Consider the following 20,452-nt stretch of genomic DNA (forward strand, 5'->3'; position numbering starts at 1 on the left):
TCCTTGACTACCAGTTATTTAAACAACATTCCTAATGCAAGTTAATTTTAACTTGTATAAAAGATATCTTACCTTTGTAAATTGTATCTTTTATGAATATACTTAAACAATTAATAAAACGTATTTTATGTGTCTTTTTTGTATACTTTTCTATTTAGTTCATACTCTATGCCAATATGGTTGTGAATGTGTGCTTTGACCGCGACAAAATGTACAGAGTAGGAGGTTCTTACGATTAGGTTATATTTAAAGTGTTTATCTTTCTAATAAATGTCGATCAATTATAGTTAATAACAACAGTGGTTAGTACTGTGAAAAAAGTAGTTACAACATGCAACAATGAAGAAATTCAACGAATTATTTACAGTCTGTTTTTTATTGCACTATTTGTATAGTGTTTGTACAACTCACTTGCTCATAAATGTTAAAAATCAGGTACGAATCTTTTTCTGTCATTTACTATTATAAGGAATCAATAAAATTATAATTATAGATATACTATTTAATGGAAGATATTTTGATATAATTTAACGATTAATAATTCATCTTGAATAACCTCGACGAATTCAAAGTTTAACAAAATAGTGTTATCTATGTACTTTTAATTTACAGGGTGGTGATATTCTATTGGAAACGATTTCTTCCAATGTTAGTGAAGATGTTATTACCTTAGAATTTCAATGTTCAGATGGTACTTTAGTGACACAACTCATTGATTTTAAAAATGTAATTCATTATTTTGAAACCCTATATCTTTCTTATATTTTTTACAAAGAGAAATAAAATATTTTATTTATTCTTTCAGGAAGTTCAAATAATAAAAGCTTTAGTTCTTGGCGAAGAAGAACGTGGTCAAAATCAATATCAAGTTTTATGCTTTGTTAATCATTTTTTCAAAGTGGATTTCATATCATCTGATGCTATGTCTAAATTACGGCAAAAGAATCCAGGCACTGTGCGTGTTGCAGAAGAAGATAAAGGTCACGTGAATTATACCATGGATTTATTCTTAGATGTATCTGAATCCAAAGATATTTCTAAACACATTGCAACTCTTTGTGGAGAAGCAGCTGGATCTGCTTATACTAGGAATGAAGATATAAAACAGTGGATTCAAAGACCTGGTAAGTTATATTAATAGATAAACTGACATGTAAGTAAAATTCTTTCCAATATAGTATCTAATTTCAAAGTTTCTTTATTCTTTTATTAGGCTCATCCGAACTTTCACTCATGGCAGCTGTGTACAACTTCAGCACAAATTCTATAACGCAACAAGGTACAAATGATTCAAGATCGTTATTTGTAACACGGTGTGCAGACACATCGAATATGTGGGCACCTTGTACATGTTCATTAGAATTATGTATTGGTTGGTACCCATGTGGTTTAAAATTTTGCAAAGGCAAAGGTGATGGTAAAAAAGCAGCCGCTCCATATAAATGTGGCATTAAAACTTGTAAAAAATGTTTTATATTCTCATACTATTCTAAAATGAAGCAGAATTGTTTATGGGATGAATGACACATAAGAACACTGTAGATATATAGGTTTTAATTTATGAAAGAGGGCAAGATTATTCAAATTATCAGAAAGCAAAACTACCTTCTACATATTAATTTATCACATATACATTAACAAAAATCATCCTACAGTATAATTTCAATTTCATTTTCTTTTTAATATTATTATGCTCATCGTAAATGCTTTAAAAAGTAAACATTTGTAACAAAAGGTACCTTTGCTACTTATATATCTTTGTCAAATCATCATTGATCTCACCAAATTTTTAACTTTATTTCGTCTGTACATATCAAGTATTAATTGTGCTCACTCTTATCAGGGTATATCGACTTGTTCATTATAATGACATTTTGGAGTAATTTCATTTTGAACAATTTTTAAGGTATTATTTTTCTATTTCATTTGAAAAGTTGTCGTAAATATGTAATATATATATTCCATTTCATAATATCTATTCGAGAAGAAGACTAGTATGGATCAGATGATTTAGATATAATGGTCGCAAAATTTTTAAATTTGCTCTGTCCATTAGTGGGGCCCTTGTACCACCTGTCATTTATAGTAAAGGGAATCTCTCACTAGCAGTGAGACTGAAGACAGTTGTGAGCATTAGTATCATCTTCGCGGGTTGATATTAATTATATGCTTTCTAAATGTCAGTGTTTTTCTATAAAAATATAGGATCGGTATCGGGGCTTCTATAATGACGGCAGCAGGTTAGAAGTATGTTCTCGGTACATGTACCAGGGCGTCGGCAGACCTATGTTAGATAAATTCTTACTTTTATAGGCTGTACTGAATGGATGCATTTGTAACAGTAATATTTGTATTTTACTAGGATAACTAACAAAATATTTTATAGGGAGAACAAGGTACGGTAAAAGAAGGAACTATTAAAAAAAGAAAAAGCGAAACTAATTCTAAAAGACTTACTTAGTTGTCATATCTTGTTATATGAAAATTATTTAAGTTTACACTTATCATTCATCACATTCCCAAACTAGTATTTGCCTGCATTTATCAAAAATGTAATCATTCCTAACATACCTTATATTATATGCACAATGTGTCTTACAAAATATGTACTACTGAACATACATACTTGGTCACAAAGCAACAATGTTTATTGCATAATAGAGGGCGTAAAATTGTTCGAGAAATTTGAACAGACTATATTTATTAACTGTTCACAGCCGGATAAAACAGACGGCTAGCAATAAATATTTGTGCGTATACGTCATGAACACTGTAGGTTACAAATAATCCATTCAGAGTAACATGAAGACTTTAGCGTCTAATTTACCCACGTATAGTAGTGCCACAATGCATTAAAGTGCATCTAGTCTGAGTTCATACACGTAATTTTTTCTTATTCTATTAGAAATATAAAAGAGTTGCTCAATTTATAATACAAATTGAGAAATATACTGTTGGAATGGAATTTTTTATGAGATTATTACTGAGAGATAGTGTGTCGATAAATATAGACTTTTCAAACCTAAATGCATTTAACGAAATAAGTAAACTATACTTTTTCGGCTGTTTAATTAATGTTTATTTATGTATAAGACATTTTCATGCATAATAGTGATAAATTAATATAAAATCTAATTTTAATAAATTGGTACAAATAAAGTTACATTATACAAACAATATTAAATGTTAAAGTTATCAATATATATTTAACGTAATGTTTATCATTAGTTTGAAGATATCGAAGTCAATACCGAATTTTCTGTAAGTGGTAATTTGGCGCAATGTATTTTAAGGCTGGTACTATATCTATTATTGTCCCCCTCAAAATTAAATAATTCGTATCTCAACAATTTTTTTATATTTCTAGTGATTTGTGAAAAATGATTACGTGTGTTTGCTTGGCACTAAATGCACTGGTATCTGTACAGAATTTTATACATGACATGTAAGGCTGCCATTTATATGTGTAAATTAAGTTCCAATTGTACATAACATAGGAGAAGAAGCACGCGCTGATGCAAAATATAAACGTTGAGGGCACGTGAGAATGAATTAAGTCTTTGTATATACAGATCGTTTGTTAATAACTGAAACGTGTACAATTCGTAGGATATACATTATATATAAAATATCCAGTGAGTAAAAAGTATTGTTGATTTGTATGGAATAAAAATTCGTTATTTGTATAAAGAGCGCGCTTGGTATTTAAATGAGAGAGATAAAAAATGGGAGTATACGTTTCATAGCAAACCACTATAAACAAGACTGCAATATCTGTCCAATTTAATAATAAACATATTATATATACATGTTGCAATTCACCGCGCTTCCTCACCGACACAAAATCGTATTTAACGTAATTCCTAGCATAAGTGAACAAATGAGCAAAAAGATAATAAGTATATATACACATATATTGCACATACTTACATCTATAATCGAACATCTATGAAACTTGTAAGCGTTAAACGACACTAGTCGTTATCGATTCACTCATGTCTGTACCACCTAACGATTGTATACTATATTTCACTAAAAGATGAACGAACGAAGAAAATAGTAGCACAGTCTTCACCGGGAATGAACTGCATCTGCGTATGAGTCAGTGCGATATAATTCGATTAAGTAATTTATACCCGGACTGTGTAATCGGTTAAGTTTGCAAACAGCAATATAAATTTGTACATTGTGTATATAAGTACCTACGAACTATAGGGTGACTCACAAAAAATGGAGTACACAGATAATCTTTGTCCTGTTTGTCTTGGAAACATAGTCAAAAGCGTAAAACACAGTCTAAGAACTTTTGAGAAAATGATTAAAAAAAATCTTTTTTGATTTCCAATGCTATCATTGTTTTTATGTAAATATGTACATTATTATTTCTGTATGATAGTTTGTATAAAATTGGATCCAGTGATACTGTTTTATGAATCTTCATAATGAGGCTACCAATTCTCAGCATTGTAAATGATGAAAATTTGATGTCTCACTAAAACTGAATCTTTAATTTTCTTTGATAAAAGAATTGTAAGGCTTTAAGAAAATTAACTGGAATTTTGACAGAATATTGCGTTTATCGTATTTATTTCCGGAAAATATTTGATTTATTAAAAGATTTGGATGATCAGTTTCTTGTGAATCATCTTGTATACTTAATTACCAAACATGGTATAGACAAATTGCAGAATATTCAAGATGTTACTGTTAGTATCTCGATAAATTATATGTGTCATTTAATGTGCATGATTAACAAACCAGAAAAGAAAAGAAAGAAACATAAAAAGAAATTCACATGAATAACATAAGACATAAGGGTATAGATATTAATTAATGATATGGTCCAACTTAAGGAAAATATTTCAAACACTTGTTCCTGTTTGAAAGAATTTCATACTATGTTAAAGCTTTCTATTTCTCTCTCTTTCTCTCGAATAACGAAGGCACTGATTTATTACCTTTAACTTGCGAACACACACACTGTTATGAGATTTCATTTTGGCTAACACTATAGGGGGCTGGGAAACGGGTATAGTAAGGGGATATACTAATAGCATTTAAACATTTTACTATCGATACTTCGAATCGAAACTTGATGTTACTCACCGTGTATAATTTCAGCTTTACACGTAACATTGTAACTTATACACATATTTTTTATATATATTTAATAAAAAGAACGAGTAAGCAATCGTTGAGTTTAATTAGTCCATATCTTTTAGAATTCTTATTAGTAATATATTTATTATATTGTAATAAATTATTTCAAATGATATAGGGTGTTATAAATATCTTGTTTCTCGCTAATTTAGCTTTATTATTTTTAGCCGCATAAAAAAATATATCTCATTCAGTAGAATAAATACCATAATAAATAGCAATGTTAATCCTCAACGACTTTCGAATTTTCATGATTATCCGTATCTTTTTTTAATCGCATATTTTTAAATAAAAAACAATATTATTGCTATAAAGTTAAATTTCGAGATCTAAAAGAAAGATGATCTTGAAAATTAAAGATGTTGAATGTGTTTTAACGAAATAAGTAATTGCTGTAGAAAAAAAACCTAGATAATTGACTGAAAGGTCGACAAGATAAAACGAAACATCCTACACATTCTCAATTTTGTATTTTATATATTTGTTTGTTTCAATCTCCAACGATGTATCACTAGCGAAATGAATTAATTTGATAATGAGTGGTCGAAAAATACACGAAAAGCCATGAATGTTGTTGATAATTGTCTCTATTAAGTACGATACAATAATCATAATAATTTAGTTCTCCTCCCCTTCTTTACACTCATTACCTAAATTCCATATGTCGCTTACGCAAGTGTATTCAAAATCGAGGATCGAACGATAAAATATCCACGTTTATTGCCACGCTACATATAGGTATCATCGTATGCTACATAGAGTATTAAAGACTATGAAAGTAGAAGCTTACGTGAGTAAAAAAAGGGACAAAAAAAACGAAACATTCGTTCTGCTACGTTTATGCTACATTTACAACGAGAATTTCGTTCAGTCATCTGAAACAGAGGAAAATAAGGAGATCGTGCTTATACACATGTAAAATAGCCAACGAGGAGGCTTAAGAAAAGTTCGTACACTTATTGGAAATAAGGTACTTCGATTAATATTGTCTTTTTTTTCTTTTAAATAAGTATTTCTCACAGAAGATTCTACATTATCGCCATAAAAACATATATCTATATATATATAAATATATATATATATCTTCCATTTACATTAAGTATCTGAATTTTGAAATGTGCACCATAAATAAGATGACTAAATCGTTACGCTAGAAATAAACGTCGTTTTCGTAAACATCACGATGAATATGTAAGAAAGGATGTAGCTTATTTTTGTTCTTAAGTAGACCGCCGTCAAGCATCGATCGTTACGGGAAACTGATACGTCGTTTAATTCGTTACGGAAAATTATTCGATCTATTTTCGACGCGGAAATATGCATGTATGCTCTAAATATACAGTGCTATACTGTACCATGAGTGCATAGGTGGATAAAAATAGTTCAACAATAACGCCGTTGCTTTCAACGATTCTGTCACCGAACATCGACATTTCGATCAATTGATCGTATAAATTAAATAAACAAGACATTTTTACAACCGTAATAACGTTTCTGGACATTAAGGAAATCGAGGTATGTCTTGATTTCTTTGTCTCGACCGTCATTACGTGCAAATACTTCGCGCATTAAGTTTTTCGAAGTTCGAAGAGATTCGATTTTTATCGCTATGTCGGAACGAGTAAAAAAGATTACGAGGTGTGGTTGCAATAGTATTGGTAAAAAATTGTATTTTTCAGTTTTAACACGTTGCGTTATAGCTCACCATATTGTTATGCGTCAGGGTTTAGGATGCTACTCTACTTTATTTTCGTCACCTTAAGTCAGACATGCTGTCGAATGCCGAGAATTGTCTGTAATAAATAACTGTTAACTGATGCGCACAATTGTTTCTACCGGGGACCTGTTAAATTATCACGCCCTATGTTCGTTTTACTTTTTTTTCAAAGAAGATAACGCGGTAAGTGTGTCACCCTGAATTTCTTTCGACGAGATTAACTTTTTGCACTTGACGATAGTTCCAGTTAGTTATTTAATTAGGAATGTCGTAAACAACTTTTATTCAAATCGTTGATTAAATTTTTATATATAATATATAATACATGTAAAAATTACTATGTAATTATTAAAAAGATGATATCTCCAAATATATTTCATATCTAATTATTATATAATTATTATTATATATATTATTATGTAATTATATATAATTAAATATATAATTATATATAATTATAATTTATCATATTTTCTGAAATCAGCCTTGAATTAAAAAGAAACTAAACAGGCACATATATGTTAGTATACCTATTTTGCATGATGTTTGTTATTATTCATTTGAGTGCAAAAAGCTAAAAAGAGTAAATAAAATAGCTATATAAAATAACTATTTCAAACAACAAGAAACAATAATCTATCATCAATTCTTTGTTATCTTGCAACCACACCTCCTGATCAAGAACATTAGCACCGGAAATGTGTACAGAAATGTGTATAAGCACCGGATTCTTTAAAAACGTTAGCACCTAACTCTTCTCTGCAGCCATTAGGGCTAGATCGCCCATATCAAAAAGATTATCTAGGACAGAGCTGTCTATGGGAGGGACTTCTCTCATTATAGTAGAAGCGACAAATATTAAGTACTCAAGGATATTCCTTTTTTCTTTAAACAAATCACATTTCTCTTACCTCTATAGTTACATTTAGATATTTACTACATTATGTATTACATATAAACGTGTTTCACATATTGTCTATAGCAGCGAGGTGGTGACCGCTCAATGTGACTGAAATTTTCTGTTTCGTTGATGCTGATAATATGACTAATATGATGTCACTGTGTCATCTGTCTCCGGAAGCAAGCAGGCTATGGCGCCAACGTAGCGTCATCCACACGTTAATCCTTTGCGTTCTTCACATTTTTCTGGAGCGTTACCAACTAATCGAAGCAATAAATATTTACCATTGTCATAGCGGAACCATCGGGCTTTGAAGGCAAATTTTAAGTGCAATCGCAGTGGAGCCACCCGACTGTAAAGACAAATTTTAAATGTACCCACTGCGACAATATTTGACGACAAAAGGTTAATACATCTTTATACCTCTAGTTAAGTATTGAGGTTCATCAGCCTTGAGTAATCAATGTTTGCAATGCTTACTATACCAAGAACCAAACAATTCGATTTCTTTACATTAAAGATTAGGCCTACAACATCCGACCGCAAGAAATCAATGCCGAAACAAGGAACACCAAGTTTCTCAGTGTTCTCCTACAGACAGCTCTGATCTAGCTGAAACACTAGCTACTGTAACAAGTCTTGCGCACGTCGGCAAGTATTACACTGAAATCGTCGTCCGCCTTCGAAACATGCTCGATACTCTGCGATTGCTGACCCTGTTGAGCCTGTTGCGGTTGTTGCTGTTGCTGCTGCTGTTGCTGTTGGTGTTCCGGATACTTGGCCACATCCATGGCCTGATGGTACTGCTCCATCGCGTGGCCTATAGCCACGTTCGAGCATCGAGCATCCTTGGCTTGATCGTCGACGATGCACTGAGAGTTCGACATGTCCAGCTGCGTCTGCTGGGGCGTGTAGTAACGAAGATCACTGGCGTAATTGTGATTGCTGTCAAGGAGATTCTGAGAGGTGAGGCTGGTATGCGCCACGTTGGTCGGATGCGAGTATTTGAAATACTTCTCCAACTGTAACGTCTGTTGCTGTTCTTCTTCGGCGGTGGTAGCCATCGCTGCCTCCATGTGACCCAGAATCGGATGCTGTTGGCCAGCGCTGGTTCCCTCTGTTTGGTACTCCTGGTGATGACTCATTTGGTACCGGTGAGATACACCTGGAAATAAATCGGTCGTCGAGAAGAATAGCCTCGTCTCCTTCCGCGCGTGACGTCGCGAATAAAGGGGCTATTATGCGCAGAGGAGAAAGCCAGAAAAGAGATTTCGGGTTGCTCGAATTGTTACAGGCAAGTGGTTCGTATTTGCAAAACTGTCTCGCTTGGGGGTGTTGCAGTAATTAGCGTGACTGTATGGTGTTATTCGATTTGGCCAAGTTGGTTGATCGTTATTGGATCTTTGAAGTTATCGTAACTGTGGGTACGTTACTTTGGGAAAATGCATTCTTGATAACTTAAACAGTTATTTTTAAGTGGAACTTACTCTTTAAAACTTTTTTCTAGCTGCACTATTTTTTTTTCAGCTCTTTATACGTATGTACGTACATTGTATTATTTCAGTAACATTTACATATTTGTCTGTATACAAAAATCTCGAATGATCTTATTTTAAAAGAATAATTTTCTAATAAATTTATTTTCCGCATTTGTATGTTTTCGAAGAAATGGTTTTTATATACGTATCTCATTTTATTAACATTTGCATTGTATAGTGATAGGAGTTACAGATGTTTCGGTTAATTTTAAATGTTACTATTTCACCAAGAATGTGCGATACTTTCAACACCTGTTGGTAGGCGATTTTAACTCGGCAGGTTGGCAAAGTGTTAAGAAATTTTCTGTACCATTTGCATGTATTTGTTATTTATAGTATGCGTGTAGTTTGTCTTAAATGTTGTAAGAAATAACTGAGGGAAGATTTAGATCTTGTTGCTCCTTCTGCTCTGAATTTCTGACACTAATTCTACTCTCACTGTCGACTTTGAGGATACATTATATACTGCCGAACTCTTTCTAAAGTTAGCTACAGTTTTATTTATTTCGTATTATGCAATGAAATGAGACTTTCATTTGTGTTCAAGTATTCCCAGAAATTGTAAAATGCAATTATATCTATTGCTTATACTTCAAAGAAGTTAGATAATTCAAAGATAGATCTTGATTGCAGGAAAAAATGAAAATTATGTAGTGAATGATGAGAGATTGTAAGAATAGCACTGAAATTACCGCATTCTTATACCTAATATGTCTTTTTTACATCTGCACTTTGTTATTGTAACACTTATCTGATTATATGGCACGATTAATTCAAACATTTGACAAGTGGAAATAAAAAAGGCTTTGTCATATAAAAAATTCTTTTTCTCTTAAAAAGTTTGTTTATACGAAGGCGAATATCAGTAAACATGAAGGAAAATGTTATCACGATAATTCATATAGTTTTTAGAATTTCGTATGTGATATAGGCACATGATCAGTTTTCTAAATTGAGCTGTAAGTGCAATGTGCCAACGAGCTCTCACCCTCGTGCTTGAACATGTGCATAGATAAATCTGCTTCAATTATCCCATCAAATAAGAAAATCTGTGCTGGCACTTGCGGTCTCGTTGAGGAAACTACATAATGGGCATACGTCCTTTCTTAAAATATAAAGCTCTTTTTATGATTAATTAACGGATCTCCGAGATGTTGAAATAAAAATATTGTTAGTTACATAAAGTTACATAAAGTAGTATAGTACATGTAATAAATAAGTTTTATTATATCCTGTCTATAGATAACATTTTGATAAACAAAACATTGTTTCCCGCAAAACTTTATTTATTGATTTATTGGTATTTATTTGATTGCAGCCTTATTTTTTTCCACTCCTCGTTTATTTTGCATATTTCTAAAATAGTAAAGAAGGATAGATATGAAATACGAAGATGTTATTAAGAATTAAATTGAGCAAACAAAATTAACAACTTAACGTATCAATTTCTGATGTTATGATATTATAAAATCCTCTAAATCACGGACATTTTTATTATTGCTCTTTTTTCTATCACAAAAAAATACAATCATTTTTTCTCACAAACCAAGGAAAGATATATATCTATGTTAAACGACTCAGAAAGAGAGGGCATAACCAAAAGAAATCCTATTTTCTGGATCTTAAAAGGACCCATCATCGGCCATCATAATAATCGTACAAGTCTAAAAAAAGAAACGAAATATTTCGATATATATTTAACAAATATTCGAACAAAGATCAAGAAGAAATTTAAATAAACATCCAAAAGAATAGAGAAGCAGCGTAACTGGGTTCCAATCGTGTTTGTGTACTGAACTTGATCCAACTGTAACACAGCATATAATACGTAAAAATGAATAAAGGATTACCGGAACAACCTTCAGCGGCTCCGCGAATCCCCATGGACTGTTGTCGATTGGCACACTGAACAGGATTATAGTTGCTCTCGACAGTGGACTGCATCGAATAGTTGGCAGTCTTCGAGGATTGGGTGTTCGTGTAGTGCTGCAACGATTGATCGTGCGGGGATGCGACTGGCGGATAAAAAGTCCCCGTCACAGAGCCAACATTTTCAAATCCAGAGCGCAATTTATTGCACGATACCATCATCCCGTTCGCTATACCAACCGCGGCTATACTCGACGGCTGTCTCTCGAAATTTAAGTAACTCACCTGAAAGAGAGAAAAATTACCGTTGAAACTTTCACTCGTGTTTCGTCCTACTGTAATTGACACGTTAGCTTGTCCAAACGTTACGATAAATGTGTCACGTGTTCGATCGTGAGGTATGAAATAAATTTTTCGTTTGAGTCGAACCGAAGAGATTTGCATGTTTAATGGAATATTTTTATCGATTAGATATTTATGCGCCGTTGAGTGAAAATAGTGTTTCATCGACGAACCAAATGTTTACGTATAGTTCATTACTTTTTAAAGGAATAGAAAATGAAAAATAACGTAAACCACTGTTTCTTGCTTTTGGCGTTATTCCGTGATAATCAAATTTTCTGTTTCTGCTGATGAGTTGGTAGAAATAAATTTACAATTTTACCCGTCCGCAATTTTTCAGGATTTTAAACGTGCATTTTGAATTTCGTATTTCGAACAGTATCTGAAATTTTATAATAATCGACGATATAGATTTGTCAAGCAAGTAATCGCAAAGCAACCTACTAAACGAGTCTACATTTGTCCTCATAGTCTCCAGCAAGATCGTTCGTATGCACGCCATTACTCACCGATTTTTTGTAAGTCAGAGTATCTGTGTAAGCACCAGAATTCTGACACGACGATATGCTAGTACCACCAGCATGACCCGTGTGCAGCTGATTATCGGTACTCATGAAAGTGTACCGTTTCGTTTGCTCGCTCATTTCGCCGTGCTGCTTCGACGAACCCTCCATCAGATCACGTTCAGGATCTGGATTTTGATTGGATGGCAAATGCGTTCCGTCACCTGATCAAGATTAATTCGTCAATAATTCAAACTCTATACGTTTCCATAACCACGTACAAGAGATAGAATATGCTTCCTGATGAAATAATAATAATAATCTAATAATATGTATATATACAATATATAACTTGTTACTATAGATATTCGTAATAGAACACTTTAGTAGAGGTATGTCATTTTAAAGAGAAATGTTTTATTTTATCAGAGGATCTTCTAATAGGAATTTAACATTACAATTTAATACAGTGGATATTTTTACCAAAAAAAAAAAAAGAAGAAGAATAACAGAATTTTCAAGTGCCATGAAAACCATTTAAAATTAAGATGCAAATGATTGAAACTTCCTATTGAAATTACTAATAATTTTAATTTTTAATTTATAATTTATTACCGATAATTACAATTTGTAATTTGTGATTTATTACTAGTAATTTAAATTTATAATTTATAATTTATTACTTTAATTTAAATTAATAATTATTTGATTTTTTATTTAAACATTAATAATTTAGTTATATATGTAGATATAATTCCTCAAGTTCCACGGCTGTCTGTACGGTAATTAATGCGAGTACAATGTCTCACCATCTGGCTCGGGACTGGCAACTGGAGATATGTCCGGTGTGTGAATGATAGGCGTATAAGGACTACCGTACAAGGAATTGCTCTCCGATTTGTACTCCTGAATACCTTGCTGCTGTTGCTGGTGATACAGGGATGAGATCGGGGAATGTCCGCCCCACGGGATCTGAGGAATGCCTTGATAACTGTCCATCTTGGACCTTAAATAAACATTGAACGTCACTTCGTAATTCTTCCAAGAAACGTCTTTAACACGAAGAACTTGTTAAACGGAAGGATGGCACGAATGAAACTCGATGCATATCGTTTGAAAGAATATTTTTGTTTCGCTGAAACGTGCTTTTTTAACTCAAAGTGAGAATAATTAGTGCAGAAATATTTTAACTTCATTGACGAAAGATCTGTTACATAGTTTAAGTTTCTACAGATAGAGTACATTGTATTTTCATTGACGAAGTACAATGTAAAATATAGTTAGTATTTATAACTATATTTTTGAACAAGTATATTTTATATTTTAATAATAGTTTTAAGAAACATCTTGGTATTAATAACGTTTTTGTACTCTGAAATTACTGAATTCCATCAGGCCTTATTCTACTTAATTTTTATCCATCTATATGACTACTTTTCGCTAAATCTTCCAACCATTCGACTACCATTGTAAAACAACGTGCCAAATATTTGTTGTAAACAGATTTCAGGTTATTCTCATCTTTACATAAAATAACAAAAACATATAAAATAAATATAAAAATGTATCAAATACCAATCATAATTACAATACTATAACAGGTATTTGTACAGCATTATATTTATCCTACTATTTTTATACCAATTAATTAGGCCCAAGTGCAGAATAATATATTATACTTCATCACTTAGCAGCAGTACTTTCACACGATTACAATAATTTGACGTAACGAAAATAAAATCTGCATATAAAGTCTAATAAAAACTAAATCCATTTACGAATAAGCATATATTTTATATTATAGCCACCGTAAATGCGCACAGATAGTAACACCTCTATTCAACCTTCAACCAACTATCATCAACAGCATTACCCAACCCGATAACCCTTGCACCTATCAAACTCGATATCGATGAAAATTAATTCCAACGTCTCGATCGCGCACCTAGCACGCTCGATTAATTCGATGACGGAACGGGGATGATGTTGAAAAATCGCGGCGAATCAAGAGGAGATATCGACTTACATGGAATGATGAATCGTGGTACCAGAGGGGTTGGACCTATTGACCGTGGTGTTGGTCGCGGACGGAGGAGAGGACGGTGCCCCTGGGGCCCGTTTCGCGTGTTTCCTACGCCGTGGCCTGTACTTGTAGTTCGGATGTTCCTGCATGTGTATGACCCTCAGTCTCTCGGCTTCCTCCACGTACGGCCTTCTGTCCTGCGGGGTCAACCCTCGCCATTTCTTCCCTGAAATACATGGGGACCATCCGTTAGCTGGTGCCGCAACGGTGCCACGATTTTTCGATACGACATTGCAACGTTAGCTGTAGGTATATATTGGAACGATGCTTACCACCGGTGTTCCTGAATTCAGGGGGCGGCGTGAAAGGCAATAAAAATTGTATGAATAATGTTACACGCGGATGTATACGATAAAAGGGAAGGGGAAGGGTGTGGAGATTATTGCTTCTTTTCTCTAGATACCTTCGGGGACTGAACTTTTGAGCTGTAGGATGCTCGATCTTTTTCTTCGTGGTTGTAGTGGTTTAATTATGTATGTGGTTTATTTCAATAATTATCGGATGTCTGTTTATGTAGCAGAGTTAGGTAATTAGTATTGTGTTTATCAAATAATCATTTAATAGCTACTAGAACCAATAAGTTGGCAAATTTGGAGTTTCAATTTATTCCTTTTTTCAATTATTAAAGACGTGCAGCTGCACGAATGTGAAATGTATTCTGACCTTTTTTACGATCAGATCGGAGTTATCTAGGATTATTCATTCCTTCAATTATTGTCATCTGTGTATAGTACGCGTTTGGAAACACACTGTAGATTGGTAATCGTAATGTAAAATAATCCTTTGGATGCTTTGGTGTATTGGGTATAATAGGAATATGTAACTTGAAGTATTTTCTGCGTAATTGTCTCTTAAGTATGCTAATAATAGCAAGTTGCACACAAGTACTTAAGAATTATTATTTAATACGCAGTATATTAGGTTGTCCCAAAACCTTCTTTCGTTTTGTTCTATTACTACAAAATGGATCATACGTAATTCAATAAAATAATATAAAACGAAGGAATGTGGTGCATCTATTATTTCCTTATAAAACGAAAGAAACTTTTGAGACAACTTGATATTTAGTATTCGTGTGGCTGCATTTATCATGTTACCATTAATACAAGACAAGCTGCTATTTTGCACGTCAACTTGTAAAAGCATTCAAAGTTGACCAAGAAAATGCTTCAATTTCGATCGTAAAACATTTTACGAGGAAGAAACCTTAGAAATATAGATTTATTGCTAAAATGAGAAACTCGACTCGAACGTTTCAATCAAAGCCGCCATGTACAAAGATAAGTGCAGGGGCATAAACCTTGCGTGAATTTGTAATCATAAAAGACGCCATAAATTCGCGGCCAGCTGTTACTTTCTTTGTACGTAGAACACTGCTCGATGGATTTAACACCCACCGTGCATGAATACATTTCCTACCGATTAACATGCGAACATGACAATTAATATTTTTAAAAAATACCCACATAATATAAACGTATTGTAGTTTGCTAATTACTAATAAAAAATGAACAGCAATATTTGAAAATTTCTACAAATGTTTACTACAAAGTGCAATTCGCTATACTGCAATACTCTGTTATCACTTTTGACAAAACCTACTCTATTATCGATACGTTTAGCTATAATAAACAGGAAACGACAAGACGCAACGTACATATATTGCATATTTGCGTTTTTAAATGATGCATAATATCCTTGAATACACAATGACCGATAATACTATATTTGTTCCGTAACATACAGCAAATCGACATCAACGTTTTAGTTTCGTCAACGCGTTCAGACTATCTCTCGGAATGCCTGAACTTTCACATTCTATCTAATTTTTATAAACATGAATAATCTTTTAAACAACGGATACCGTCCCTATTAAATCTCACGTGTTTCAACAATCTTCAAATTCCAGTACACCAACCTTTATGCAATCTACTTGACACGTTGACTATCGTGTTACTCAATTTTTTAGAACATTTAAAAAGAAATAAACCTTGTCGATTAGGAAATTTTCGACAATGTCTAACATTCTTCTATCTTACATAACATTGTCAAAGAGAAAGTGTGCAAATACAATATTTTGCAAAAATTATATATGCTAACTTATAGTATCTATACTTTGATCTATCATAACTCTCAAGGCGAAATATATAAAATTTGCGTGGCAGTTAACGCGTTGAACATCGTCAGAAGCACACTCAGTAAAAAAAAAAAAAACAACCGCAACTTATTAACACATCGTGTATATTTATGCAAATTCATATTTTTCTAAATATAATTAATTTTCTGCCTGACTATGTATTTCGCGCATTTTTCTATCTTCCAACTTCCTCCAAATGCGTAAAAGTGCGAAGTGTATTAATTAAACAATCAAATGCAAAACAATCCACGCGTTTCACACATGGAAATCAACTTCATACATAGCCGGTCATACGCCATCCAATCCAATCTTTCACTGGGAACCTAGAAATTCTTCCATACGTAAGATCCGCATTCACCATTCCTACATACGTACTATTAGAATCACCGGTGCCTGTAAAGCTACCAAGGAGGAAGATATCGCGGCGTTATTTCGAGGATCGATAAGACTGGCTGTGGTTCGTTCGCCGATTGGACGGCGATACTCTTAATTCATGCTACGAGGCTTGCCCCTAATTGCCCGCTACGTGGCTAGGTCGTCGTCGTCGTCGTCGTCGTCCCCGTGGTCGTTGGTGGTGGAAGCGGAAAAATGGTCGGACGAGCGTAGATACGAATTACAGGAGGGCTTGGCCGGCCGGACGACGACGACGGGCTGGAATCTGCCTTAGTTGCGTTCAATATGCCCGTCCGGCATGGTAGGCCGGAATATCATTAAGCAGGGATAAGGGTTAATACGAACGTAAGATGTTCACGACAAGAACGAAAAACTTGAGCGAGGCGGATGTATATGGTGTGCGCGTACATATGTACACGGGATCGGCGTATACGGGGCCGTATAGGTACATAGGCGCATGGGGGCGTAGATATGGGTGCGCCCGTGCCTTCAGCCAGCCACAAGGCACGAACCATTATTTCATATTTCATTTTGTATATTTCAACTCCGGAGGAGACGCTAACCCGAACGACTCAGCCTCGAAGAGGGAGGCAGTGGATAAAGAGGAGAAAACGAAAACAGCTTGGAAGAAAGAGAAAGAAAGACAGAGAAAGAGAGAGAGAGAGAGAAGTGGAAAAGAAAGAAAAAAGGGACACGTGGAAAAAGAAGTATATATAGGGAAGAAAAAAAATGAGATGGTCGCAGGGTTCTCTAAGTCTCCCTGTAAAGTCCATTTTTGTCGCCCCGAGTTTCTTCTTACTTGGCTCTCCTTCTTTGTCCCCTTCTTCTTCGTCTTCTTCTTCGTCCTCTGCTTCTTTTCTCTTCGAGCGGCTGCCCTTTTTTGCGATACAAGTACTTTTCGAAAGGACAGCGGCCAGGGTTGACGCGTGGAAGTAAACTCCTGCGACGTGCTCGTCAAGATTCAATGGAATCTCCTTTGTCGCTTGTCTTCGTATACGTGGCTCGTACGGGGAATGAAGTCGAGATTTCTTTGAGAATCTGATTTCTAGTGATAAATTACCCGTGATTGAGAGAATTACTTAGCCGAGCAAGATATACGTCGTGAATTTGTTACTAAGTTCTTCGAGATTGTTATAAGGAAGTGATTGTTCGGCGGCTAAGGATTGCATTAATAAAGTTAGTTAAAAGAACATCTCTGTTCTAAATCAATTATTATTACATTATTCAGTATTGTACAGTTACGTAATACGTGTCTTTCGATATTGATATTATTTTAGTATTTGAAAAACAAGAAGAAACGTGATGTTTTATGATTCTGTAACAGATTAACAATCTAATAAGTAATGCTGCAAGTCTCTATAAGTTTTAACGTTACAATCAGGTTGTAATATATGAAATGTCCGTTAGAGCGCTTCAGATCCTTCGCTTAGATTGTATCAAGAAGTAGGTATATCGCCTGCACTGTGGTTTACATAAAATTAAATGTCGATCTGTGCTCTTTCGTTCCGTATTTTCTACTTGAAATAGCGTCGGAGGTTCCAATCACTGACCCTATCCAATGAAATTCGCATTTGTCTTCCAAAAAATCACACCTAAATGATTACAATCAATCTTCGATGAATACTCTATTTAATAGTTCAATTGAATCGACAATTTTAAGGTGGTTATAAGACACTGTATAAGCATATTTACTATATTTACTATATTTAATAAGCATAAACGCGGTGGAAGTATATTTACCATTATCCTTTACTTAAATATGAAAACAAGTTTTTGCAAATCGTCAACGATGGAACGAAAATAGAAAGAATAATAAGATACTTCGACGTAACTTTTATGACTGTGCTTGCTTCTGCCTCTGCATTCGTTATATCCGCGTCATCACGGAGCGACGAATGTCGCCGACGACGAGGAAAATAAGACGGTTGAAAAAAGAACGATAGCCAAAGAAAAGAAGAAACCGCAACTTCTTTCTTCTCTTCGACTCTTCGTCTCCCAAACTTTCCACCTTCTTCGCGGTTGCACTCGTCCATTTGCTTCCGCGTGTTTCGCAGAAACAGTGAAGTCAGGGCGAAGCTGAAAGGTTCAGAAGCGGACGAGGAGGAACTGTGGAAGAAGAAGAAGAGGGATCGGCGCCTGGGACTTTTTGGCCGACAATAAGTAAACTTAATTTAATATTCCTGGGCGCGCTCCGCGGTGAGCTAGCCGGCAGTGATTCATCATCACACCCGCGCACTGCTTCCCACCATGACGTCCTCGTTAAGTATTCTAATGGTTGCCGTGTACCTCTAATTTACTCTGCTCTCGGCCCTAGTCAGACGACTTCATTAATTTCAGCGTTTCGGTCAAAAGCGGACCGCACTCGCATCGGAAACACTTCAGTCCTTGTTGGATCAGCTATCGTGCCGTTGTTTCGTCGTCTTCTGATCGTAATCCGTACCAACGTCTGTGTGCGACTTCCAGTACGACGAAGAGACAGAGTTTGGCTTTGATAGAGGTTGAAATTACTTGCGGATTGCAGGAGAAGAACACGACACGTGTATGTGACACTTTTGCTTCTTTCTTGCGTGTTGAAGATATTTTTGGTTTCTTAGAAAATTTCTATTTTTCTAATTTTTTACTTTTTTGCGATTCAACATATTATTATTCCTCCCAACTATCGAAACACTGATATCCGACAATTGATGTGTCGCTAAATAAATTGTAACTTTTTCGATAAGATAACTTTTCATGGTGTAGCTTTTATAATACAAATATTAAAGGTAATTTTAAACCGAACAACGTTGCAAGCTCTTAATCTGTTTCATAAAGATCCTACATCCGATTGGAAAGTAAAATTTTATGTTAAGAGATCCTGACAGAATAATTCTGAAATTCATTTCGCGTTACAAAGAAACCTCGATCGCTGTGCACAGCAAAAGCATTAAGAACTCCGTTATCGCAACGGACGACAGGCGCACACGCGCGACCGCGCGACGCACGCAAATGTATGCAAAGCGCATGCGGGTCACAATAAGTCGATCAGCGGCGAGCATACTTCGGAAATCTCATTTGAACCGATGCTAATAGGCTGCCTTATCCACGCCGCCTAATCTGACCGCGCGTATACACGACCGGCCGACTCGTGAATTCCTCGAAGCGTGATAAATTAACGCCAACGGAGATCGCGACAAATTACGTCTCTCGATTCGACGTTGGCTCCCCTTGCGCCTGCAGATCGCTCGTGCCGAAATGTCTTTTTGCATCTGTCAACGAAACACACCGTGTGTGCACATACGCGCGTATATGCGCACACGAATATATTTAACTTCGTTGGCTGCTAACATTTTCCAGAAAGCTCGTTCGTTCTGCCCGGTTAATTAACGATTCCGCGGTGATTTACGCACACGGCGAATGCAGCCGGCGTGGCGACAGGGTCGATTAAGCCGCGTTTCTATGCACGCACGCCAGCAGCAAGACTAACACCGGCACTCAGGGAATTTCGCTCTGCTCGCGGATGCAGCATCGCTGGAACGTGACATTTCCAGAATCGAGCGAGAAACTTCTCGCTCGGCATTTAGAATACCGTGTGGAATTAGCTGCCACTCGCACTCGTTCGTGCCTTCCAATCGCACTCTTATACGTGGCTTTAATTGCGCGTACAGCGCGCGATAAATCTCTTCGTGCGGTGCACTGAATCGCTTCTAGCGCCCCCTGACAACCTGTTGAAGAAACGCCTCGTTTAAGAAACAATTTGCTCAACCCTCGAGCATCGAGTCATGACATGATCGCGCGACGGTCCTTCAGCCGGCGGCGTGAAGCGTGCTCTC

General features: G+C 35.1%; 3 protein-coding genes across 6 annotated transcripts in view; 1 reads left to right on the plus strand and 2 right to left on the minus strand.

The window, feature by feature from the left end:
- The window catches only part of Syt1 (synaptotagmin 1), a 44,756-nt gene extending 39,554 nt beyond the window's left edge, over nt 1–5,202 (minus strand). The window contains exon 1 of the mRNA XM_069132005.1: nt 3,931–5,202. The gene's annotated coding sequence lies outside the window, so the exon portion shown is untranslated. The remainder of the gene's footprint in view (nt 1–3,930) is intronic.
- Nucleotides 164–4,894, plus strand: oaf (BRICHOS-like domain-containing protein out at first). The gene is made up of 4 exons (XM_069132009.1): nt 164–435; nt 613–726; nt 806–1,124; nt 1,214–4,894. The coding sequence occupies exons 1-4, from the start codon at nt 340–342 to the stop codon at nt 1,522–1,524; spliced, it is 840 nt and encodes a 279-aa protein (XP_068988110.1). The 5' UTR covers nt 164–339; the 3' UTR covers nt 1,525–4,894.
- A 2,138-nt stretch (nt 5,203–7,340) lies between the features above and the next one.
- LOC138189821 (putative transcription factor SOX-15) overlaps nt 7,341–20,452 on the minus strand; it is a 68,512-nt gene continuing 55,400 nt past the window's right edge. For all 4 annotated transcript variants that reach the window (XM_069132002.1, XM_069131999.1, XM_069131998.1 and 1 more), the window contains exons 5-9: nt 14,057–14,279; nt 12,840–13,036; nt 12,037–12,254; nt 11,167–11,470; nt 7,341–8,943 (exon numbers count right to left, since the gene is read on the minus strand). In XM_069132002.1, coding sequence (XP_068988103.1) covers nt 8,399–8,943; nt 11,167–11,470; nt 12,037–12,254; nt 12,840–13,036; nt 14,057–14,279 — 1,487 coding nt within the window. In that variant the 3' untranslated portion in view covers nt 7,341–8,398. The remainder of the gene's footprint in view (nt 8,944–11,166; nt 11,471–12,036; nt 12,255–12,839; nt 13,037–14,056; nt 14,280–20,452) is intronic.

This window comes from Bombus flavifrons, chromosome 2, assembly GCF_040668555.2.
Source record: "Bombus flavifrons isolate JBK064 chromosome 2, iyBomFlav1_principal, whole genome shotgun sequence".
NCBI lineage: Eukaryota > Metazoa > Arthropoda > Insecta > Hymenoptera > Apidae > Bombus > Bombus flavifrons.

Bases quoted from the DNA above. Each gene is read 5' to 3' on its own strand.
- oaf (XM_069132009.1), top strand. From the start codon at position 340: ATGAAGAAATTCAACGAATTATTTACAGTCTGTTTTTTATTGCACTAT. The intron at 727-805 runs GTAATTCATTAT...TTATTCTTTCAG, and splicing joins AACTCATTGATTTTAAAAAT to GAAGTTCAAATAATAAAAGC. The intron at 1,125-1,213 runs GTAAGTTATATT...TTCTTTTATTAG, and splicing joins ACAGTGGATTCAAAGACCTG to GCTCATCCGAACTTTCACTC.